General features: G+C 54.9%; 1 protein-coding gene across 1 annotated transcript in view; it reads right to left on the reverse strand.

The window, feature by feature from the left end:
- SMAD6 (SMAD family member 6) overlaps positions 1-17146 on the reverse strand; it is a 75474-nt gene extending 58328 nt beyond the window's left edge. Inside the window, exons 1-3 of the mRNA XM_042941645.1 lie at positions 15076-17146; positions 7422-7478; positions 3689-3766 (exon numbers count right to left, since the gene is read on the reverse strand). Of these exons, the coding sequence (XP_042797579.1) occupies positions 3689-3766; positions 7422-7478; positions 15076-15895 (955 nt within the window). The 5' untranslated portion in view covers positions 15896-17146. The remainder of the gene's footprint in view (positions 1-3688; positions 3767-7421; positions 7479-15075) is intronic.
- Positions 17147-21072: the final 3926 nt, after the last annotated feature.

Raw genomic sequence — 21072 nt, forward strand, 5'->3', positions numbered from 1 at the left:
TGGTGGAGTCACTGTCCCTCCTGAGCTTCAGGGTTCTCATCTGTGTAGCAGGGATCATGCATCTAAATGTGGAGCTGATAAACAGATCAGATGAGGGTGTCCTGTCAACCACTCAGCAGAGAGCTGACACAAGACAGCCTCCTGTCCTGCTGCCCGCGCCCCCGCCCGGCCACCCACATGCCCTCGCCTGCCCCGGCTATGACTGTGCCTCAAAATGCCCACCATCCCCCTAAAGTGGCCTCAACCACAGAACAGGAAAGTGAAGCCGAGACCTTGGAGCTGGATCAAAATAGAACGCTCCAAGCCAGGCGCTGGGATTGACACTGAACAAGGCCGACAAGCAGGGCTGCAGACCCTGCTCGAGAAAGGGGCCAGGCTCTCAGGAACAGCTGCCCCTCAGGACTCCGGGAGGCAGAGGGGGCTGAGGCGGCTGGCCGGTGTGGCCTCTGGGTGGTCTGCAGGGTTTGCCCAGTGATGACAAGGATAAGCACAAAGCCCTACACCTCTCGCCAGCCCCGCACCCCCATCCTCAGTTCTTAAACAGGGATGGACTGTCCCAAGGCTCTACCCTGTCCCCAGGCCCCACCAGGGTGTGCCTCAGGGAAGGGGATGGGAATGATAGCTGCGGAATGCCAGGCAGGACCCTCGGGGCTGGAGGGCTGGGCAGTCCCAGTCCAAGCCTGCCACTCACAATTCAGGAATTTGGGCAGCCTGCCCAAGCAATGAGCCTCAGTTTCCTCACCCATAAAACAGGGGGAATCACATCTGTCTCACTGGCTCATGGTAAGGAGTCAACGAGATGGAGAATGACCAGCTCTTCGCAAAGTGCTCAGTAGTGAGTGCCAAGAACTGTCAACTGTTGACAACAACAGCGGCAGCATGATTATCTGTCCTTGACCATCAAACACCCTGGCCTGGCCCAACACATTCTGCCCATCATCTTTCTGACCTCACTTCCCACCCTGCCAGGCACAACCCTGCATTACATCCTAGCCAGATGGACGACTCCTACCTTCATCCACTGAGACCTGTCACCCCTCTGGGCCTTCTCCTCACCCTGCGGGGCCTCCCTCCCGGAGCCTGTCCTCCAGTGTGACAGCTACTCCAGCCCCAAGCCTATGAGCTCCCAGGAGGCAGGGGCAGTGCCAACGTACTGCCCGTTGGTCCTCAGATTCCCAGAGCACGAGTAAGCTGGAAAAGCTGAACAGGGAGCCCCCGGTGTGGGAGGAGATGCATTAAGTCCCTGGAAGGGGCCTGGGTGACCACGTGGGGAAGGTTCCACTTGCCTACTGAGACAACCCAGATCTCAGACCAAAGCCCGCCAGATCCCATTTGATCCCCTCAGTGCCAATCCCAAACTTCCTCCCCAGCTCCCCTAGCCCTTCAGAATTCCAAGTCACTGGATGCCCCTCCCCCCCGATTTTCTCATGAGAACCAAGTAGTCCTCGTCCACAGTTAAGAACAGCAGGGGCCTCCTCACTGGCCATTACCACACACCGCTCTGGGATGACTGGGCAGTAATCCCAAACACAGGGCCCCTGGGCCCTAGAGGCAGCCAAACCTATCGACCCCAGGGTTCCCAGAGACGTCCCTCTAGAGGGCGCTCTCTCCTGGTTTCCCTAAGTGCTCTGGGGTCTGCTCCCTCCTGCCTGAGCCACACACCAGATCAGCACCGGGATGATAGAGATCAAAAGAGACTGGGGCGCCTGGGTGGCTCAGTAGGTTGAGCTTCCGACTTCAGCTCAGGTCATGACCTCACGGCTCATGGGCTTAAGTCCCGCATCGGGCTCTGTGCTGACAGCTCAGAGCCTGGAGCCTGCTTCGGATTCTATGTCTCCCTCGCTCTCTGCCCCTCCCCCACTCATTCATTTTTTTTCTCTCTCTCTCTCTCTCAAAACTAAATAAACATTAAAATTTTTTTTTTAAAAAGAGAGACTATATCTGCAAACGTACTGCAGAACTCTGCAGCACCCCCGCAAATGAGAATTTCCACCATTAACTGGGGGGATGGGGGTTGGGGGGGATGTCGAAAAATTACCCATCCATCCAACCTACCCCAATGCAATCACCTAAATTAAACACATCCTGAGGGCTGGCAAAGGCACAGAATCATGCATTCAGAAATACCGTTAAGCCTCTTGCTTCAAAATTATATGTGGCTTCCTTCTACATAGGCAAAGGAGAAAAAAGAATGGAGTGAAATATTAACTTCTTACATTCGTCCGGTAAGGTCTTTCAGGGAAAAACACTGCAACCAAGGAGGGGCCAAAAGGCACAGAGGAAACCCCCGATTAGAGGGGGCCACCAGAGACCAGAAGGCAGGGAGGACCCCGAAGCCCTGGACCTCAGTACCAGCTAAGCCCCACTATGTGACCCCGGGGCAAGTCACTTCTTGCTTCAGCTTCTAGTTTTCCTATCTTTGAAACAGACATACTCTTGCGACCTCCATGGTTGTGATGGAATACGGAATGAATGAAGAGGGGCTCAGACACGGGAAAAGGCCAGGCAGCCATGCACAGCCAGCATCGTGTCACCCTTAGAGTCATGGGGAGGGGGTGGCAAGAAAGACAGATCTTCACGTGAAGGAATGGAGGCATTGGGGATACAGTCAGCCCTTGCAGGAAAGGGGGGACAGAGCAGTGGTTATAAGCACAGTGGCGAGTGGTTCTGCTACTATGTGACCCTGAGCGAGTCCTTTACTGCTGTTCTGAGCTGATGCATGAAAAAGGGGCCCGTGCAGAGGAAACACTAAACAGCTATGGTCGCGGCTATTGCTATCATGACATGGGCGTGGGGCAGGGGAAGGGAAGATGCAGACAGACAGAGGCCTTCATGTGGAGACCCAGCCATGCCCACTCGGGAGGCAGCTCCAGCCTGAGTGGCTGTCACACCACACAGCACAGATCCAGGCCACAAGCCCCAGCTGTCTTCACGGCACACCCATCCATCATGTTCTCAAAGGGTCCCACAGACCTCAGGACCAGAGTCCCTCCTGGCCCTCGATGCCCCCGGTGCACCACCAACCTCTGATCTCCTAAGGAAGGGTTGGTTTAGGTAGGCCCAGGAATGTGAGGCTCCCTGTGGCCAACTCTTAATTGCAGGGGATTGGGAGACTCCAAACTGGGGTTCTCTCTGCTTCCTAGCCCAGCATCCACTGCTCAGGGAGAGACATGGAAGCTACCAACCTTTGGCAAACTCCTCATTTGCCAGACCCTCTGTCCAAGCTTGTTCTACCCACACGACCTCCACTCTTCTGACCCTCCACGTCTGTCCTTCCCCAGAGGTGTGGACAGGAGGAGAAACCCACAAAGATAAATATATACAAACACATCCACTCTGGGGCCTCTTGGCAGCTGAGAAAAGAGGTTCCCCTGCTAAAATGAGGGATAGAGGGTTGTGCTAGGCTTTCCCTGTTTCCATGAGACAAGGTGGAGTCCACTGATGAACATGTGGACCAACAGGCACTTTCAAAGTGACCGTCTTTAGAGCTCATTCGTACAGATTGTCGTTAACCCCAAGGACGCCAAGGATAAAGACAGGGACAGTCTTCCTATCCAAGAGGTGGGAGGAAAGGGGAAAAGAAAAGGAGGAAGGAAATCAAAAAGGCCTCCATCAAGCCCCGCCCCCAACCTGTCCCCTTTCTGTGAAGTTCAACACAACAGCAACGTGCAAGGACAGAAATGCCAACCTGAGAATTCACCCGGGGCGGTGATGAGGGAGTTGGTGGCCTCCGTTTCAGTGTAAGACAATGTGGAATCAGATAGATCTACGGAAGAAACAAAAAGACAACTTAGTTGGCTACGGGGCGCTCCTCTCTTTTCTTCTCACGCATCTGTGTGTGTACGTGTGCATGTGCACACGCAAGTGCTTGCAAAGGGCGACGTGTCCCTCTCAGCTTCCTGATGCCACTCTGTAACTTCGTCCCGCGATCACGCGAGACCAGGCCAGCCGGCCCTGGAACTTCCCTGGAAAATGCTGACTGCTGCAGCCCTCACACCTGAAAAAGTTTCAACTGCCCTGACCACAGAAATAACCCAAGTTCAGGGGACTGAGCAAGTAGCAACTTGGAGCCTCTGTGGGTAAGGTTAAATTAAGCCCCTAAACAATTCATAGTTGCTGTGCTTAATTACAACCATTAAAATTCTTAAAGTTGTTCCTTCTTGCTTCCTTCCTTCCTTGCTTCCTTCCTTCCTCCCGCTGGAGCTCGGGAAGCTCTGTTTTAACAAGTTACCAGCCATCCTCACTCTGTCCCGCTTACACCCCTCTAATTAAGGGCTCAAGCATTTGCTCCCAGATTAACTTTTTTTCTCGCTCTTCCCTCCTCCACTCTTTAACATCCAAACCTGCTCACGGAGCAACTTTCAATGCCTGGACTGGTTTTTTTAAGGCATTCTTTTTTTTTTTTTTTTTTTTAAGTAGTTTTAAGTACTTCGTATGGCATGCATTATTTGTTTTTCCCTGTCTGCAGTGCGGTGAGACGAGGAAAGGAAAATCTTTGGCACGTTTTCTCTTGGACACTAAGCTACCACCTTGACAAGCCGATGCCTTTTGGGGGCAGGCAGACTGGCAAATTTTTTCCTCTGCGACCAGCTATGGGGCGTTGTCCATGTGAAGGCGTCAAAAGGTACGTTCTATGAGGTTGACAGCTCATCACCTTCTTACCCAGCTCAACCCAGGTCTGGCTCAGTGGGTCCCACCTGACCAACCTGGGGATTCCTGGGACCAAAACCGTTAGCCAAGGCCCTGGCTAGCTAGAATTCCATTCGATCCTGTAGGATTTTTTTTTCCCTTTTACCACATGGTTTGGGGAACGGGAAGATGAAACATTAACCAATTCTAGGGAGGGGGGGTGGTTTGGGGTTTTTTTGTTGTTGTTTCCCAATTGCCAGATGCTGACTGGGTGTTCTGGGTTTTATTTTGCTTTTTGGTCTCATGTGATCACAGAGGCTTAGAAGTGAACTGACTTTTTGTTTATGAAAAAGCAACAATGCAAGGAAAAGAAAATAATACAAAAAATAGCCCGGACTATTTATCAGGACACGAAAAAGTTATCTGCTGCTAAAATGTGTTAGGAGGAAACTACGGACACATGGAAAATCTCTTGGAAACAAAAATAATAACCCCAATGCCCAAGTGGGAACTTCTTAAAAGCGTTTTGCTTTTCGGATCTAATGTTCCCAAAGTGCAACATCGCAGGCTGGACCCTATTCCTTGCGGGAGCCGCTGTAGAGCCAACGTGGGCAGCTCTGTGAGGGTCCCAGGCATGGGAACGGTTCCCACCTTTCACAGCTAGTAAGTCCCTATCCTGCATCCTTCCAAACCCTCCCATTTATTGCTTCTAGAGAGGCCCTGACATCTGATACCCTGCAGTGGCTGATGGAGAAAAAGAACACTCCCAACCTTGATCACTGCTCGAGCCCCAGAGAGGGACCCTGCTTTGAAGCTGGAGCCCCAGGTTTGAGTCCAACCTCCACCATCAGTCATAAAAGTCAGGGCTCACCAACTTCTTCTGCAAAAGGCCCCAGAGCGAATAGCATTTTCAAGCCTTACGAGCCACACGATCTCTGTTACAGCTACTCAACTGTGTCACTATAGCATAGAAGCAGCTACAGACAACATGGAAACAGGCAAACACGGTGATATTCCAGCGGGATTTTTTTTCACGGATGCTAAACTTTGAATTTCATGTAATTTTCACATGTCGGGAAATATTACTCTTTCGATGTTTTTTTTTTTTTTTAACCATCAAGAAAAGTACAAAACATCCTTAGCTCACGAAACATACAAAAAACAGATGGCAGGCCATAGTCTACAGATTCCTGAGCTATGTGACCACCAGCAAATGTCATTTCCTCTTTTCCGGGCCTCAGTTGTCCCATTTGTAAAATAACCGGGACACCTGTTGATTTCCAAATGGTCATTCTGCAGGGCCAGGCGGTGTCCTGATTTTTGCTGCTTTATCACAGGCTGACCTGCAATTCCTCGGGGCAATGATCCTCGACATTCGAACTGAGGGGCTACATTTACTAAGAACCTTTGAGGGTTTTCCCCCCCTCTAATGGATCTACAGATCTTCTAAGCGACCAGTGCAATTATGTTGACTTGGGAAATGCTGAGACAGGCCTGTGAGGGAGGGATGGGGAACCGCCGAGCTGAATGGGGTTTCTGCCTCAGCCCTGCTGCTCATTAGCTGCAGGGCCTGCTCCAGCCCTCAGCCAGATTCCTCATCTATGAAGTGACAGGGTCCCACCAGATGACCTCTTCGGTTCCCCCAGAAAACTAAATAAAGCTCCTCCATGCACGGGATGACCATCCGTGGGGAAAAACAATGAGGAAGTTGCCATCATTAAACCACTGACTCACACACCGTCATGGGACAGGCTCTGTCCTCCTAGGCTGAAGAGGTCAAACTCCTGAAGGGACCCGGTGGGCATTTCTGACTGCACCAGGCGGGGTGGGGGTGGGGGGCGGCCTGGAAAGAAAACTGGCCTGGATGCCTGAGAGTCTGTGACACTTAGAAGTGACCTCCCAGATGATGCTGACACAGGCTACTGGGAAGAGGCCTTTACCAAAAACAAAACAAAACCCACTTCTTGTGGTCACTTGGTGGAATGTGTGAGCATCACTGCTGTGCTATCGGACTTTGGAAGCTTGACTCCCACGGGAACTGCCTGGGTCGCAAAGTTTCTCTCTTGGTACTTAGTAAAGCCAAACGAACTCACCCCATCCCTGGTATCCTCCTCTGGGGGACCCAGCAGGGCCAGAAAACAAGCCACCGCTACTTGTAAAACCACATGCAGCTACTCCAGAATACGAGCTGCTCATCTAGCCCCAAGGGTTTCCAGAGAACACTTCTGACTCTGAGTGGGACCTGCCTACAATGACATTGCCACCTCCACGGAGCACACCCCGGGGTCGGACCACGCCAGGGGCTTTCTGCACCAATACACGGATTTTCTGCACAGTCCGACGGTTGTTTCTGCCCAGGTGAACTTCCTGGCTTAAAATGGGGGGAAAAACACCACCCCTCTCAAAGGGGACTTCATATGCTCTACCTATCTGTCATAGTGCTAATTAACACAAGTCAAAGGAGAACAACCAAGGGCTGGGGGAGGGAGAGAGGAAAAGAGGGAAATACCAAACCCATCTCCAATGAGGTGCTTAAGTCAAAACCCATTCATCTCCCACAGGCCCATGTTTAAAGGTCACAGAGAGGTTAATGATGAGCCGAGGAATTTCAAGATGTAAATAGCCGGCTGCAGAGCCTGGGTCTGCTTTGGCCCGACTGGAGGTGTGTTTGTAAAACTTCGCCCCATCTCAAAGGCAACCAGGCCTGCTTTCCCCCCTCCCCTCCACACCCCTGAGCACTGAGGCTGGGCCCTGGACTGAAAGGGAGCCGGTGGGAAGGAGGACACACTTACCCAGTGGCTTGTACTCGTCGTGAGGAGACAGCCGAGAATAGGGGGGCGGTGGTGATTCTGAAAGACAGGAGACAACATGTCACTGCTGGGGTGGGGGGGGGAGTTCACACCTGGGGGGGTGGACCTGCTTTTGATCATTGGTTTCCTCAAATAATAAATCCAGCCCCCAGGAAACTCTCCTCTTTTCCCACCACCTCTGCTGCCCAACAGGTGAGGCCACAGGCTTGGCATACAGACCCGGACTCAATCCCTCCTGTGCCACCTTTGGCCGTGTGACCTCAGGCAAGTTGCTTCACCTCTCTGAACTTGTTTCCTCAGCTCTAAAACAGGGACAATAATCACAAAGACCTTCCAGGTGTGCCAGGAGGGCAAAAGAAGACTATGTCAAACAGTTCTTGGTATCCTGGAAAAATACATGCACAAACAGTAACTGTTACTGTAACAAGTCAGAGCTACGGTTCCCTGATAAAACACAGGAAGCTCTGTTAAATTTGAAGTTTGGACATACGTGGTGTAATTTTTAGCATAAGTATATCCCTTACAAGATTTGGGACATACTTACACTAAAAAATTACGTGCTGTCTGTCAGAAACTCAAATTCAACTAGGCATTCTTTAGTTTTATTTGCTAAATTTGGCAACTCTAATCAGCACCGAGCATGAGAGACACAGAAGCTCCTTCCAGATCAGCTGCATTACAACTGACATTCTTGGGGGCAGGGTGGAAGGTAAGATTGGCTAGATCCCAGGAAGTCAGCCCAGCTACCTAGATGAGAGACCTTAAGCCAGTCACTTCCAGCTAGCTCTCAGCCTCAGTCTCCCCCTTTGTAAAGAGAAGGGGTGGCCCACAAGTTCTCTGTGGCCTCCCATCTCAGACCCTCTGTGATTCCTTATCGTCTACGGTATTTTTCTTTGGGTTTCCTTTCATTTGCCCAAAATACTCCTCCTTGAAAACATATATTTTGTCTTCAGAAGAATTCCTTAGCCTCTTGCTTTAGGGGGAAGTAACAATTTGCTAAACTAAGTAACAATTTGCATGAATGAAATGACCCTTCATTTTCCCTAAATGAAACTAAACACCATCAAATCGCAAACTAAAACAAACTCTCGGTGGTAGTAAAGTGGTAATAACTATTATTAGGCAGGTATCAGTAATGACACAAGGGGTAATAAGTGTTTTTCGCAATGATAATAAGGCACAATTAGCTGTAGGAGCATTTGTTTTTTGCTCTGTACACCCGATGCAGCTTGACTTCTTCCCCACCCCAGCATTTCCAGCCTGAAATTACTTCAACAAAGTGAGGGCTCTGAGGTCTAGAAACAGGGAATCTTTTGTGGACAGGAGTTTGAGAGAAGGAAAAGTGAATCACAGAATAGCCACTGGGGACAGAAGCAAACATGCGCTGAATGCGTACCCTGTTTCTTCCTCCATGCAGGGCATTTTCTATTTCGTTTATTGTCTTTCATTCTTCTGGGTCTTAGGTACAGAGTGGTTAATCATGCTCATGGGTACCTATTCTTATTTTGTCCTTTCTCCAAAGTAAATACAATGGCCATTATTATTCCCATTTTACAGATGTGAAGACTGACTTGCCCAGTGTCTCCCAGCCAATCATGATGGAACTGGAATTTGGGCCCGGGCCCGACTTGGCTCTACATCCCAATGACACAGGCAGCAACAAGAGGCACCCTGTATCACACCGCCTCACCCCAGCGAGGTCCAGCGCGTCACGGGCACAGAAAGAGCTCAGTAAACATCTAAAGTCATTATCCTCATGACGGTGACGAGGATAATGGCAAAGTTCGGGCCGTGTAGACAAAGGTGTGGAGAAAGAGGACCTAGAAGGCCAAAGGGGTGATCCCAAGGAGATGCCAAGCCAGACTCGAGGAAGGGAACTATCTGCCTTCAGTAGGACCCACGTCACACCCACTGGCGCAGGCCTTTGAGGGGCTGGAGACCAGACTCAGCGAGGACCAGCCTTGCTTCAGGACACGAAGCAGTACGCAAGCGGGGCTAGAGCTTAACCAAGAAAGACAGTTGAGGCTGGCGCTCCCACTGTACAGTGACCACTGAGGTCTGGACAGTGGGAGCAGCTCCCTCAGTGCCACACGCTGAAATGGTCGTAGAGCCAAAGTCAGGACCAGAAGCCAGGTCTCCTGATCCCCAGCCTCATGCCCTTCCCACCACCCCACTCACTTAGCAGAAGACCTGCAATTCCTGGGTCAGGGCTCCTTTTGCAAAAATCTGATCTGCTAAGGCTCAGGCCACACATGGTGGGGAGGTGGGGGGGGTGCTCCGGACAGCTGCCCTCCCAGATCTGTCCCCCGAAAGTGAAACCTGCCAGCAATGGGCTGTGGAGGCTGGAGTCAAGCCACTGTAATCGACCCCAGGATTTCACCCAGGGGCTGCTTACCTGGAGCCCAAAGCTGAAAATACAGGGGAGAAGGGCTACTGAAGTCCCCTCTTGAAGGAGCTGCCTGAGACAGCCGCCACCCATGGCCACACGCAGGCTGGGTGTGTCCTGATGTGAATGAGGCACAAAGCGCATCTACAAACTTGGAAAGTCCATCTCACCAGCGAGGGAAGCACTGCAAAGCTTTGGGGAGGGACCTGACCAGGCCCCCACGTGCTCCAGCAGAACGGTTCGCACAGAACTGTTTAACAACTTTAGAGGCTGGAAGCTGAACGCTACATTCCATCCTGGGCAAGTTCAAAAGTATGAAGGCCCACAGACTCCACCACGAGACACGGGGATTTATAATGTCAGGCGGTCACCCAGGTCAACTGCTGCTTTCAACGGATGGGGCACCCGAGGTCTGGCCAGGTAGGCCACAGAGGAAGGCACAAGATGTTATTTTACTTCAGCTCAACAAAGGGCCAGGCCAGGCGGGAACCAACACCCAGTTACCTTTTTTGAACACCTGAGTTCTTCTGCTCACCTACCCTAAGATTCACTCTTTGAAAGTGTTGAATTCAGTGCTTTTTAGTATATTCAGAGTTGTGAGACCACCACCACAATACAATTACTGGACATTTTCATCACCCCAAAGAAGCCCTGTCCCGTTGGCTGTCGGTCCCTATGCCCTCAACCCGTGGGCAACCACAAATCTACTCTCAGTCCCCGTGGGTTTGCCTATTCTGGACATTTCACACAGACTCACATAGTAGGAGGCTCTTTGTGGGGGGCTTCTTTCACCCAGCATAATGCTTTTAAGGCTCATCCGTTCAATAGCTGCATTCTTCTTTATGGCCGAATGATACTCCGTTGGATGGATATACCACATTTGGTTACCCATTCATCAGCTAATAGACATTAGGGCTCTTTCTGTTTTCTGACTTTTAGGAATAATGCTGCTATGAACAGTACTGGGTAACTTTTAACCGGCCCCTCTGCTTCACTCCCACACTTCCAGGCCCCACGGATCTGGGAGAGTGGAGCCCTAGGTCATTAACTCAGGTGGCCTACTCAGTATGCGAGACAAAAGGACAGAAGAGTAAGTGTGGGCTGCCTCCAGGCCCTCTCTCCGCTCCCCTCCGAGAAGCTACCTGATGAGTGAGTGCCAAAGTTGTGTTGATTTTTCGGTAATAAACTTAGATGCTCTAAACTTGAAGGGGAGAGCCTCCCCCAGAGCCCTGCAGGCTCCTCTGAAAGCAATGGGCATGAGAGAGACAGACAGACAGACAGACATCAGACACTCCAGCCCCCTCAGACATCCAGCCTCAGGCATCAACTTCAGGAATCTCCTCCAACTTCCTTCAGAAGTAAGAGCAGTCAGCCAGGGGCCAAGTGTACCAGAAGGTTAGTGCTCAGCTCAGCTCGGCCCAAACGTGCCTCTGGTTAGCCCCCTAGTGGGTGGAGGGGGGTGATACTTAGCCTTTCGGGATCTGGACCCTAATTCTAAAGCCAGAAGAGCTCCCAGCCTCTCCCAGTGCCTGGTAAGGTTTCAGTTTGGGATAATGCCTTCCACCCCCACCCCCCCTTTGAGCCCATCATCTCCCTTAGGAAAGGATCCACTTGCCTCCCTGGGCCTCCCGGTTGCCACCTTCCGCAGGGGGTGGCTGTGGGTGGGGAGGGGGCCTCCCGAGTGCCCTCCCCTCCACCCCCAGAACCTGAAGGCTCAACCTCAAGCCCGGGACGGGAGCCTCAGAAAAGGAGCTCCTGGCGCTTTAAGGCCGGCTGAGCCTAATTGCCCAGATTCCCCCGGCAGCCAGATAAACAGCGCGGCCGGCTGGCGCCAGCAAGAGGCAAACTGCACATTATCACCCCTTCCTCACCTCCAAGGAGGAGCTCCGAGGAGCAGGGCGGGCGGGCCGAGGGGCCGCCAGAGGGGCGGGGCAGGGGCTTGGAAGCCCAACTTGAAATTGATCTCATTTCAAAGGGATAATGCCAGGCCAAATAAAAGGAAAACTTTTTAGCCCATTCTAATTCCTATAGTCCTGGCCTGGGAACCCTGTGTTTTCCTAGGCGGCCTCCTCCAGTCGTTTAGAAGTTCTCTCTCGCTCTGTCTCTTTCCCTGGCGCAATTTGGATAATAGTAATTTACTGAATATAATTACAGAAAAAAAAAAAAAAAGTAGTGAAGCAAAGAGCAGGAGATTTATTCCAAAGTTAATGGATACTTTCAGGAGAAAGGAGCTGTATAAACACAGGTTAAACTGTGATTAAAGTATTTCTCCACATTTCCGTCCACATAGGCACCGAGCTCAGCGAACTGGCTTTTCCCAGGACAGAAAGACACACAAGAGGGAAGGAGAGCTGGGGTCTGACTCCCAAGGGGTCGAAGGTGCAGGGTAGGGCCGGGCACAGAGGAAAGACCCCCACTTTCTGAGACAAGCATGGGGGAGAGGGCAGGGCAGGGGAGGCAGGCTTGTGTCACCTGGAATCCGCCCATATCAGACCCTAGGGATTCTGTCCACCTCCTCACTTTACCCATGGGAAGGGGAACTGGCCCCAATGTCCCAAACAAGTTGATGGATGGGAGCAGGGTTTGCCCTGAGCAGCAGGGGTCAGCACTGCCCAGAAAGGGGCCTCCTGTCACTTGGGCTCCCTGTGGGGATCAGGTGGGCACTGGTGCCCTCAGTTGGCCTGCTGGGTATTCCGGTATACTCTCCAGCTATGTGCCTGCTATCCATGAGTGTGTCTGTCTTGTCTGCCCCAGTGCCCCAGCCCTCTTCCCCCAGAGCCCTGGAAGGAGCAGTCTCCTTATCAGGATGCGCACGGCTGAGCTCCAGCTATGCACCCGCCCAGCTTCAGGAGCCAGGCTGGCGGCCAGGCAGCAGGGGTGGGGTGGGCAGCAAAGGGCTCCCCAGTTCTCGGTCCCAGCGGCCCAAGCCACCAGGCAGGGGATGAGGCAACAGGGTCAACCTGGCGCCTACTGAACACTCTTCCCAGACCATGGGTCCCCCCAACTGCCCCCAGGGTGGCTTGAATGGGGGAAGGAGGGGGAGGGCTGGCAAACAGGCAGGAGACACAGCCCCTGCACCAGTGCCTCCTTTTGGGAGGAGAAAGGGAGAAAGGGAGTCAAGTGCCAACAATGCTCAGTCTAGAATGAGATGTGGAGAGTGTTCTAGAGCCACCCCCATTCCACTCACAAGGAGACTGTGAGGAGAGGTTATTCACCCAAGGTCAAACTATCCTTACTAGAGAGCCTAGGACCAGGTCTGTGGTGAAGAACTTCCACTGCAGGGGAAAAACTGCCCCCCAACCTGTACCTGGCAGTCTGTGGGGCTCAAACCACCCCCTAAGGTGACTTCTAATCCAAGGTGTAGAAACGGTGGGGGGAGGAGGCCTGTCTGTTGCTCCAACATTTCCATGCCATCCCTTCCGGCTCACACACCTGAGCTTGCCTGGCACCTTGACTCTCGGCTGGCCCTCCCGTCCTCCTCCATGCCCACCTCCCCAACCCATCTTCCAAAGTAGTCTCCAAACAGAGCTATGGAGCTCCTGGAGGGGATCCTGTTACCTGCACACCCCACAGCGCTCTGATAGTTCAGACCCACTGACCTGGCCCTTCTTCCCCCATCTCTGCCCCATCTCCCTGCCCAGATTATGTTTCTTAAGGGGATGGGTCGTACTCCTATTTCCGCTTTCCCCACTCTAGCACCCAGTACGGTGCCTGGCACAGAGCAAGTGCTCAACAAATAGTCACTGGCAAACTGACCTGGTAAGAGAGAAAATACCTGCCAGAGCCTACTAAAAAGCACACAGTGAGCCCCACCAATTATCTCCCACTAAATAAAAATGATGAGGGACAGGGTAACCACAAACGGGGACCTGGGCCCCAGAGTTAGGGAGGAGACAGGGTGGCAGAGGGGAGGAAGCCACTTCCAGGAGAAGCTGTCTGGAAGAGGAACAAGGGACACAGAAAGCCTACCACAGGTCACAGGTCAGGGACTGCCCAAAGCCCTTGAATCAGGCCTGGAGTGACCATGTGGGGACCAGGGCAACCAGATGAATGCTGCCTCTCCCCACCTACCCCCCATCAGTGCTGTCTTCAGGAACCACCACTGAAGCACATTCCTTTCCCCTCCAGGCACTACACTGCACCGAACAAGACATCTGGGACAAATCCTGGGCCCACCCTCCCCTTCCACACTAGGTATCCGAAGATCTGTGATCTGACCCTCTATGTGCCCCCAGGCTGGGTGCAGACTCTCCAGAGGGGACAGACTGGAGGAGCTCAGAGCCCTTCCAGGCCCAAGAGCCTTTATTCTTCCAGCAGGTCTCACCCCCACAGGCCCCCCAAAGCCACCTAAGATGCATACACCCCTAAGATGCTATAGGCCGAAATGTGCAAGCCCTGCAGAGCAGAGGTCAGAACAGGGGAACTGCAAGCTTCTGGCCTGCCAGAAGCCTCCACCTGTCCTCACCTCTGTTCCAGAACCCAGAGCCTGCTCAGGTAAGCAGTGCTGGGGGTGGGTGTGTGTGGGAAATCCCAGGGAGAGAACAAAGAAGGGAGGCAGTTCTCAGAGGTAAATAAAATATCTGGCCTTCTCGCCTCCTCCTCCAGACACCTCCAGGACCCTCTAGAAAAACTGGACATAGAATTGACAATGATGACCATGGCGGGCCCTGATATTTGACACCCAAGGGATGCTGGGAACAGTCAGGCAAGAAGGTGGTCTCCACTTTGAGAGAGGAGCTTTGCTCCAGCGTATACAAAGGAACAAGTGTGACAATCTATGAACACCGGTGACTCTGGCCGTGAATGATCTCTACACCCCATTTCACAACTTGTATCCACCTGGATATAGGAAAGTATCAGGTTAGGTATAAATAGACTGGGATAAACCGGGAGGGGGGCGAACGACTCTGTGTTGGGCTTCCGTCAGGCCTGCCCTTCTCTTTCACTGTCTATGAAGCTACAGCGTTAAGTTAGGTCCCTGAGGCTGCACTGAGAAAACTCCAATGCACAGCCTTTTAAGTCTGCCGGAGCCGTAAGAAGAAGGTGCCATTTGACACGTGTGCCCCGATACCCACTTCCCGGCCGTCCCGCCAGGGTGAGGCGCTTCCACCGCGGGCTCCCACGCACCAGGGGCACCCGGGGTTGCAGCCCCAGCTCCCCCAGCCCGCGGCGTCGCGGACCGAAGGGCCGCGGAAGGGGGCGGGGAGGGGAACCCCCCCCCCAACGCTCCCGGCCGGCGCGCGCGCTCACCTGGCCCGCAGAGCCGGCTGAAGTGGTAGGGGTTGCAGCACACGGTGGGGCCGTCGGCGGCGGCGGCGAAGCTGTGGCAGCCGCACAGGGGCTTCAGCTCCACGGCGTGCTGCAGGTCGGGCCAGCGGAAGAGGCGGCCGAGCAGCAGCTGCGGCGGCGCAGGCTGGCCGCCCAGGCGGAGGTCGGCGCGCGGCACCAGCACGCAGCCGCCCGGCACGCCGCCGCGGGACTCCACCGCCTCCAGCAGCGTGTCCAGCGAACGCTCCTTGAGCCGCTTCAGCAGCGAGTACGTGACCGTCTTGAGTTCCTGCTCGAGCAGCAGCAGCCGCGAGCGGGCTTCGCGACTCCGCCCGCCGCCCGCCGCCTCCAGGGCCGCCCCGGCCAGGGGGTCGCCGGCGTCCCGCGGCGCGCCCGCGGCGTCCCGCTCCGAGAAGAGACAGCAAGTCACAGTCTCGCAGTCACTTTCGGGCAGCCAGCCCGGACCTCCCGGCTCCGCCACGTCCAGCGGGGAGCCCCCAGCGCCGGCCCCCAGCTCCGACATGGGCCTCGGGGGGCCCCCTGCGCGCCGGCGCCTCCCCGCGCCCTGGGCGCCTCGCTGTCCCACCGCGTCCCGGGGCCGCCGCGGGGCTACCGGGCGGACTTCGGAGCGGCCGCAGCCTCCGCCTTCTCGTGCCCGCGGGGCCGGCTCAGCTCGGCTGCCCAAGCTCCCATCCTCGTCGCCGCCGCCGCCGCCGCCGCCGCCGCCTCCTTCCTCCCGGTCGGGGACCACACGACTTCGCCAAAGTCGCCGCACCAGCCCCGAGCGTTTGGACCTGAACATACGATATCCTTTGGCGCCGGGGGTGGGGGGGAGGCAGTCTCCGGTTACCGGGGGTCCGTTCCGTCAGCGAGGCGCCGGCTGCGCGGGCCGCAGCCCCACATGAAGCTCCGCCGCCGGGCGCCGTGCAGGTCGCGCACAGCCTGTCGTCGAAGGGGCGCCGCAGGGCTGCAACATGAGGGAGCTCGCCGGGCCGGGACGGCGGGGAACACGCGCGCGCCGAGCCGCAGTCCGCGCCGGGCCAGCGGCTACATGGACCCCGGCGGCCGGGCTACTCAGCAACTCCAGCCCCGGCGCTGGAGGAGGACTGCAGGCTGCCCTCCGCCAGAAAGACCCCGCATGGGCCGGCGAGCCTTCAAAAGTTGCGCGACTGGTCCATGAGCACAAAGCGCTCCCGCCGAACCCCCCAGATGTGTTCGGGCAGCCCTGCCTTTAAAACCCAAACGCTTAACTACATGGGCTTTTCCTGCAGGATCCGAAAGGCCGGCTTGTTGATACCTTCAGCTTCCTTCTTACTCCCTGCAAAAGAAGGGGGGGGGGGGGGAGGAAAGAAAAAAAAAGAAAGCCCAAACAAAACCAAAATCCTGGAATTGCATGCACGGAAAGCCAACTCCGTCTCAGGTCCCAGGCGCTAGATGCACTTGGAGCGAGTTTCTCCTGAACGCGGGTGTCAACACATGAGTGGAAACTGTAAAAATCCCAAAGAGCTGTTGGGAATCCTTAATTAAAAATGCAATCCACCGAGGCAGAGGTCGCAGCCCGCCCCACGCTGCGCTCGGACGCCCGGGGCGCCGCGGCTGCAGAGGTCGTCCCCCTCCCCCCTCCACAAAAAGTGCCTCCCGGTGGCCCCGCGGTCCCTGCGAGGTCTGGCGAGGCAGCGCCCGGCGGCTCTTTCTCTCGGCTCGGCTCCCTCGCTCGCTCCCCCGCTCGGCTCTCTCTCTTTTTTGTTCTCCTCAAACGCACACTGAGGGCCCCCGGAGGAGCGCCGCGGAGTCATTGGCTGCCTCCCATCATATGCCAGTCTAGACACTTTGGCGGCTCCGCGGCGCTGATTGTTGCGCAAACAAGGTTTCAAGTTTCTTAACTCTTAAAGGAGAACACGTCCCATTGCAGGGCCCGAGGCTCCGAAGGGCCGGCTCCCGGGGCGGGCCGAGCTCGGGCTCCCGCCCCACGCTCGCCCCGGCACCCCCGCCCCGAGCCTGACAGCGCCCACGGCCCGCTTTCAAGCCCGCGTTGCGCCGCGGGCACGGATGCGAGCGAGCACACCCCCTCGCGCGCGCGCGCACACACACGCGAGTTACACAAACCACGGGCGAGCGGCGCGAAGGCGCGGTGGACACACTGAGACTTGGATGCAAACGGGGCGCTTTGCCTCTCCCTGGCTTGTGCACAAACTTACAAACACACATTGCACTTTAGAGTTGGGCCAAACCCCCATCCCAGGGAAGGCTAATAAAAATGGGTGTGCGTGTGTGCCTTCCTGGCCTGAGTCTCTTGGGAGCAGGGGGCGGCCGATTTGTTACGGTAGCGGGATCTTGATGGCACAAGGTCTCCACACCCCCGGCCGCAGTCAGGGGTCTCTCTGCTGGGCCAAATGAGGGACCTGGGACGCTTGGCGCAAGGGGGCTCCAGGCTTGCCCGAGGTAGCGAGTTGCAGAGGGTGGGGTAGGGGCGGGGAGTGTCTCCTCTCCGGCTCCTCACGGTCGCCACGGCTCTCCCTCGGAGCTAGGCGGGAGGCCAGCAGTCCCGGGCCCCCTCGGGGCCGGGTGCTTCCTCCTCCCCTTTCCCCAAGTGATTCTCTGCACCACCGAGAGGGATGTGGGTAGGGGTCTTGCTCTCCCCTGCGACGTTTCACCAAGGAAATGGGGATGGGTTGGGGGCAGGGTCCCGGCCCACTGGGTCCGGGACCGGCTAGGGGGCGCGGCGGCAGCAGCGGGCCGCCCGGCGCGGGAAGGGTTAAGGCCGCTCCTGCCCCTGGAGCCGGCGCGGCGGGGTACCTCCTCGGGCGCGCTCGCTCGTCCGAGGGTGGCAAAAGTTCAAGCTTGTAAAGTCGGGATTGGTCCCGCGCGGAGGGAAAAAAGGCCTGGTTCTCCCCTCCCCCCCCGGGCGCGGCGCCGATTGGCCGGGCCGCGGGGCGGGCACCGCCCTCTCCGCGGCGCGCGGCGGCCCCGCCCCCGGCGCGGCACCCCGCCCCTTTCCGGGCAGGAGCCTGGCCCCGCACTGAATGAAAGAAATTCCGCTACTCTCATTGGCCCGGGGCTGGGCGCCATTCCCCCGCGGGGGCCGCGGGGGCGCCGGCGCGCGGGTCTCCCCCGGGGGTGCCCACGTGTGGGGCTGGCCCTTTGAGTGTGCGACGGGGCTAGTACCCCGCGGGGCTCGGAGTCTCTGTGAGCGCTGGGGGAAGGGCGGTGTATTCAGGAAGGACTCCGAGCCATTTGCTGAGCTGTACCTGGAGCCAGGTACTGTTCGCGCCGCGCTCTCCGGGAGACGTGGTTTTTCTTTCGGAAGGAAGACCGGGCCGAGAAGCTTCCTCACCCCCATCCACTACTGCTTTGGCCAAATCAAAATAGCTGTCAGTGTCCTGTTTGAAAAACGAGGGTGACGGTGCCTACCCTGCGCTCCTCACGGGACCGTGAGGATCCTTTGGAGAGGGTGCATTTCAAGCGCACAGATCGCAAGTGAACAGCGAGATGAATTTTCGCAAGTGAATACAACACTTATGTAACTAACCAGCACCCAGAAGCCCATCTCGTGGTCCTTTCGGTCATTTCTCGCCCCTGGGGGAAGAATACGAAGAATAACTCAGTGTCAAGTGTTTTCTTTTATCGGGGTATTCGCTGCTTTGGCTGTGGATTGCAATAATAATAAATAAGTCGGAGCTTATTGACTCCTTACTGCGGGCAAGGCCACGTTCCAGGCATCATAAGGATTCAGTCACTGAATTCTCCCAACAACCCTCATAGGTAGTATTATTTCCCCTTTACAGATGAGGAAACTGAGGCACAGGAACTTGCCATTTAATTCGCCACTGACCAGATAGCGTTGAGAGTGCTAAAATGCTAAAACCAGATAGGCATAAACCAGTATGTATGCTCACCCCACAAGCTAACGGTGTGTGGGTCTGTGTTTCCAGAGCATACCTTCCAGGGCAGTGATTTTCAAAATGTGGTCCATTGGACCTGCTGAATCAAAGTATTATGGGATGAGGCCCCAAACACTTGGGGGTAGGTATGGTTGTTACCACTATTTTACAGATAAGGACACTGAGGCACAGAGGCTTTAACCTGCATTAGCTTTCAGTTAGTTGCAGAGGTGGGATTTGAACCCAGCCAGCTGAGCGGGGTAGGTGCAGGGATGAAGGTATGTCATGGGGCAGCAGGCTGGAGATGGGTTACCTTCTTCCCTGGGCAGTAACTCATAGTTTGGCTTCTGTTCTCATTCATGCAGAGATGCAACATTAGGGGCGAGGTGCCATTAGGTGCCTGCTGGATGCCATCTGAGGAGCACTGAAGCCAGAGTCTGGTAGGCCTAAGTTCAGTAGTGACCTTCCTAAACTTCCCTCAGCTTTATAAAGCCTCTGGGTTCTCATCTGTAAAATGGGAATCGGGGTCATGCTCCAGGCGGTTACCAAAATTAAATGACACGAGGACCCAGAGTCATCCCTCATTACAGGAAGATGCCTCTGAGTGGAGATAGCATCAGGAAGGGAAGGGCACTGATAGTTCGGTCCACCGTCCTTGGATTCTCAGGGCCCATCCAGCCCAGCACTGGCCCGCACTTCGACCACTAGAGGGTGTGTGAGAGCCCAGCAGGGCAGGGCCTAGGAGCCACAGCCTAAGGGTACCCTCCTGGACTGCCCTCCAGAAAACAAGCTCCAGTTCCCTGGGGGTATAGAAGAAGAGGAAAGTGCTATGCCAGCTGATGTTCCGCAGACCCCCGCAGCCACATTACTCACAAAGTAACTCACAAAGAAGTGATCCTAACCCCTCAGATTCAAAACTGCTCCCTCCCCATTATTCCAGTATTTTCCCAAAGCACCTGGTGCTTTCTCTTTGCACTGCTTCTCCCAATACATAACCGTACGATTCCATGTCTATTCTCCTCTGCCTCTGGAACGTAAGCCCCACACGGGGAGAAATGGTGAGCTATCAGCCGCCCCGCCCCCCCCCGCCACCCACAGCAGTGCTGAGGGAGTAGAGTCAGAAACAGGCCATTGGAGACCACCCTGTGCCATCACACGAGACCACGTTGCCCATTCCTCTCTGCAGTCCCTAGCACAACGCCTGTCATGTCATGGGCACCCAGTATCTTCGAGGTGGTTGAATTCAAATGTCTCACTTCACCAAGCTTCGTGCTCATCATCATCCTGTATCAAACATTTATACGCGCTACCTAATCAAATCCACCCCCCACCCCCACCCCCCCCACCAAATCAGCACAATGAAGAATTTAACATTCTTACTAGACCTGTTTTCTAGAGAAGGAAACAGAGAGCATAAGTAATTTGTCTCTGGTCACATTGCCAACAGATGGCAGAGTTGGGACTTGAACCCAGGGCTGCTTGCCCTGAGGCTTAACTTCTCAACACCTGGTCCTGGATAAGAAAACATGGTCCTTTGTCCTTGGGAGTTTCCATATTAGCTGGGAAGACACGGGCATGAAACAACAGAAATCATACAAGGGAGCACTTCCTTCTTGGTGGTGGGAACGGGCAATCTCTAGGGACCCCTGCTTATAAACAGAAGTGCCACAGAAGTCTGGGCAACATCTTGCTGTCGTCAGATGGATTGGCAAGGTGAATGATTCATCCTAACCCAGTTCACAGGAGCCTGATGGATAAACCAAGGCCACGCATATTAACTCTCATAGAGCACAACTATAGGCCTAACTGGCTAAGTAGTATCATCTGGCCTTTTGGAAGGTAAATCTAGTTGGCCCTAAATAGGGGAGTCAGGGCCCCCAGAGGTGGCAGACAACACTTCTGAGGTTTTGGTGAATGCTTTGTACCCCCTGTCTCTTGAAAACATGCACACGTGCATCAATGGGACCTTGTGTTCATTCATTCAACACATACCTACTGAGTTCCCATGGGGTGCTGAGCCATGTTATAAATGCTAGGGATCCTGCAGTAAACAAAACACAAAAATTCCTAAGTTCAAGGAGTCTAGTGGGAGGACAGA

The sequence above is a fragment of the Panthera leo genome, chromosome B3, assembly GCF_018350215.1.
Source record: "Panthera leo isolate Ple1 chromosome B3, P.leo_Ple1_pat1.1, whole genome shotgun sequence".
Classification (NCBI taxonomy): domain Eukaryota; kingdom Metazoa; phylum Chordata; class Mammalia; order Carnivora; family Felidae; genus Panthera; species Panthera leo.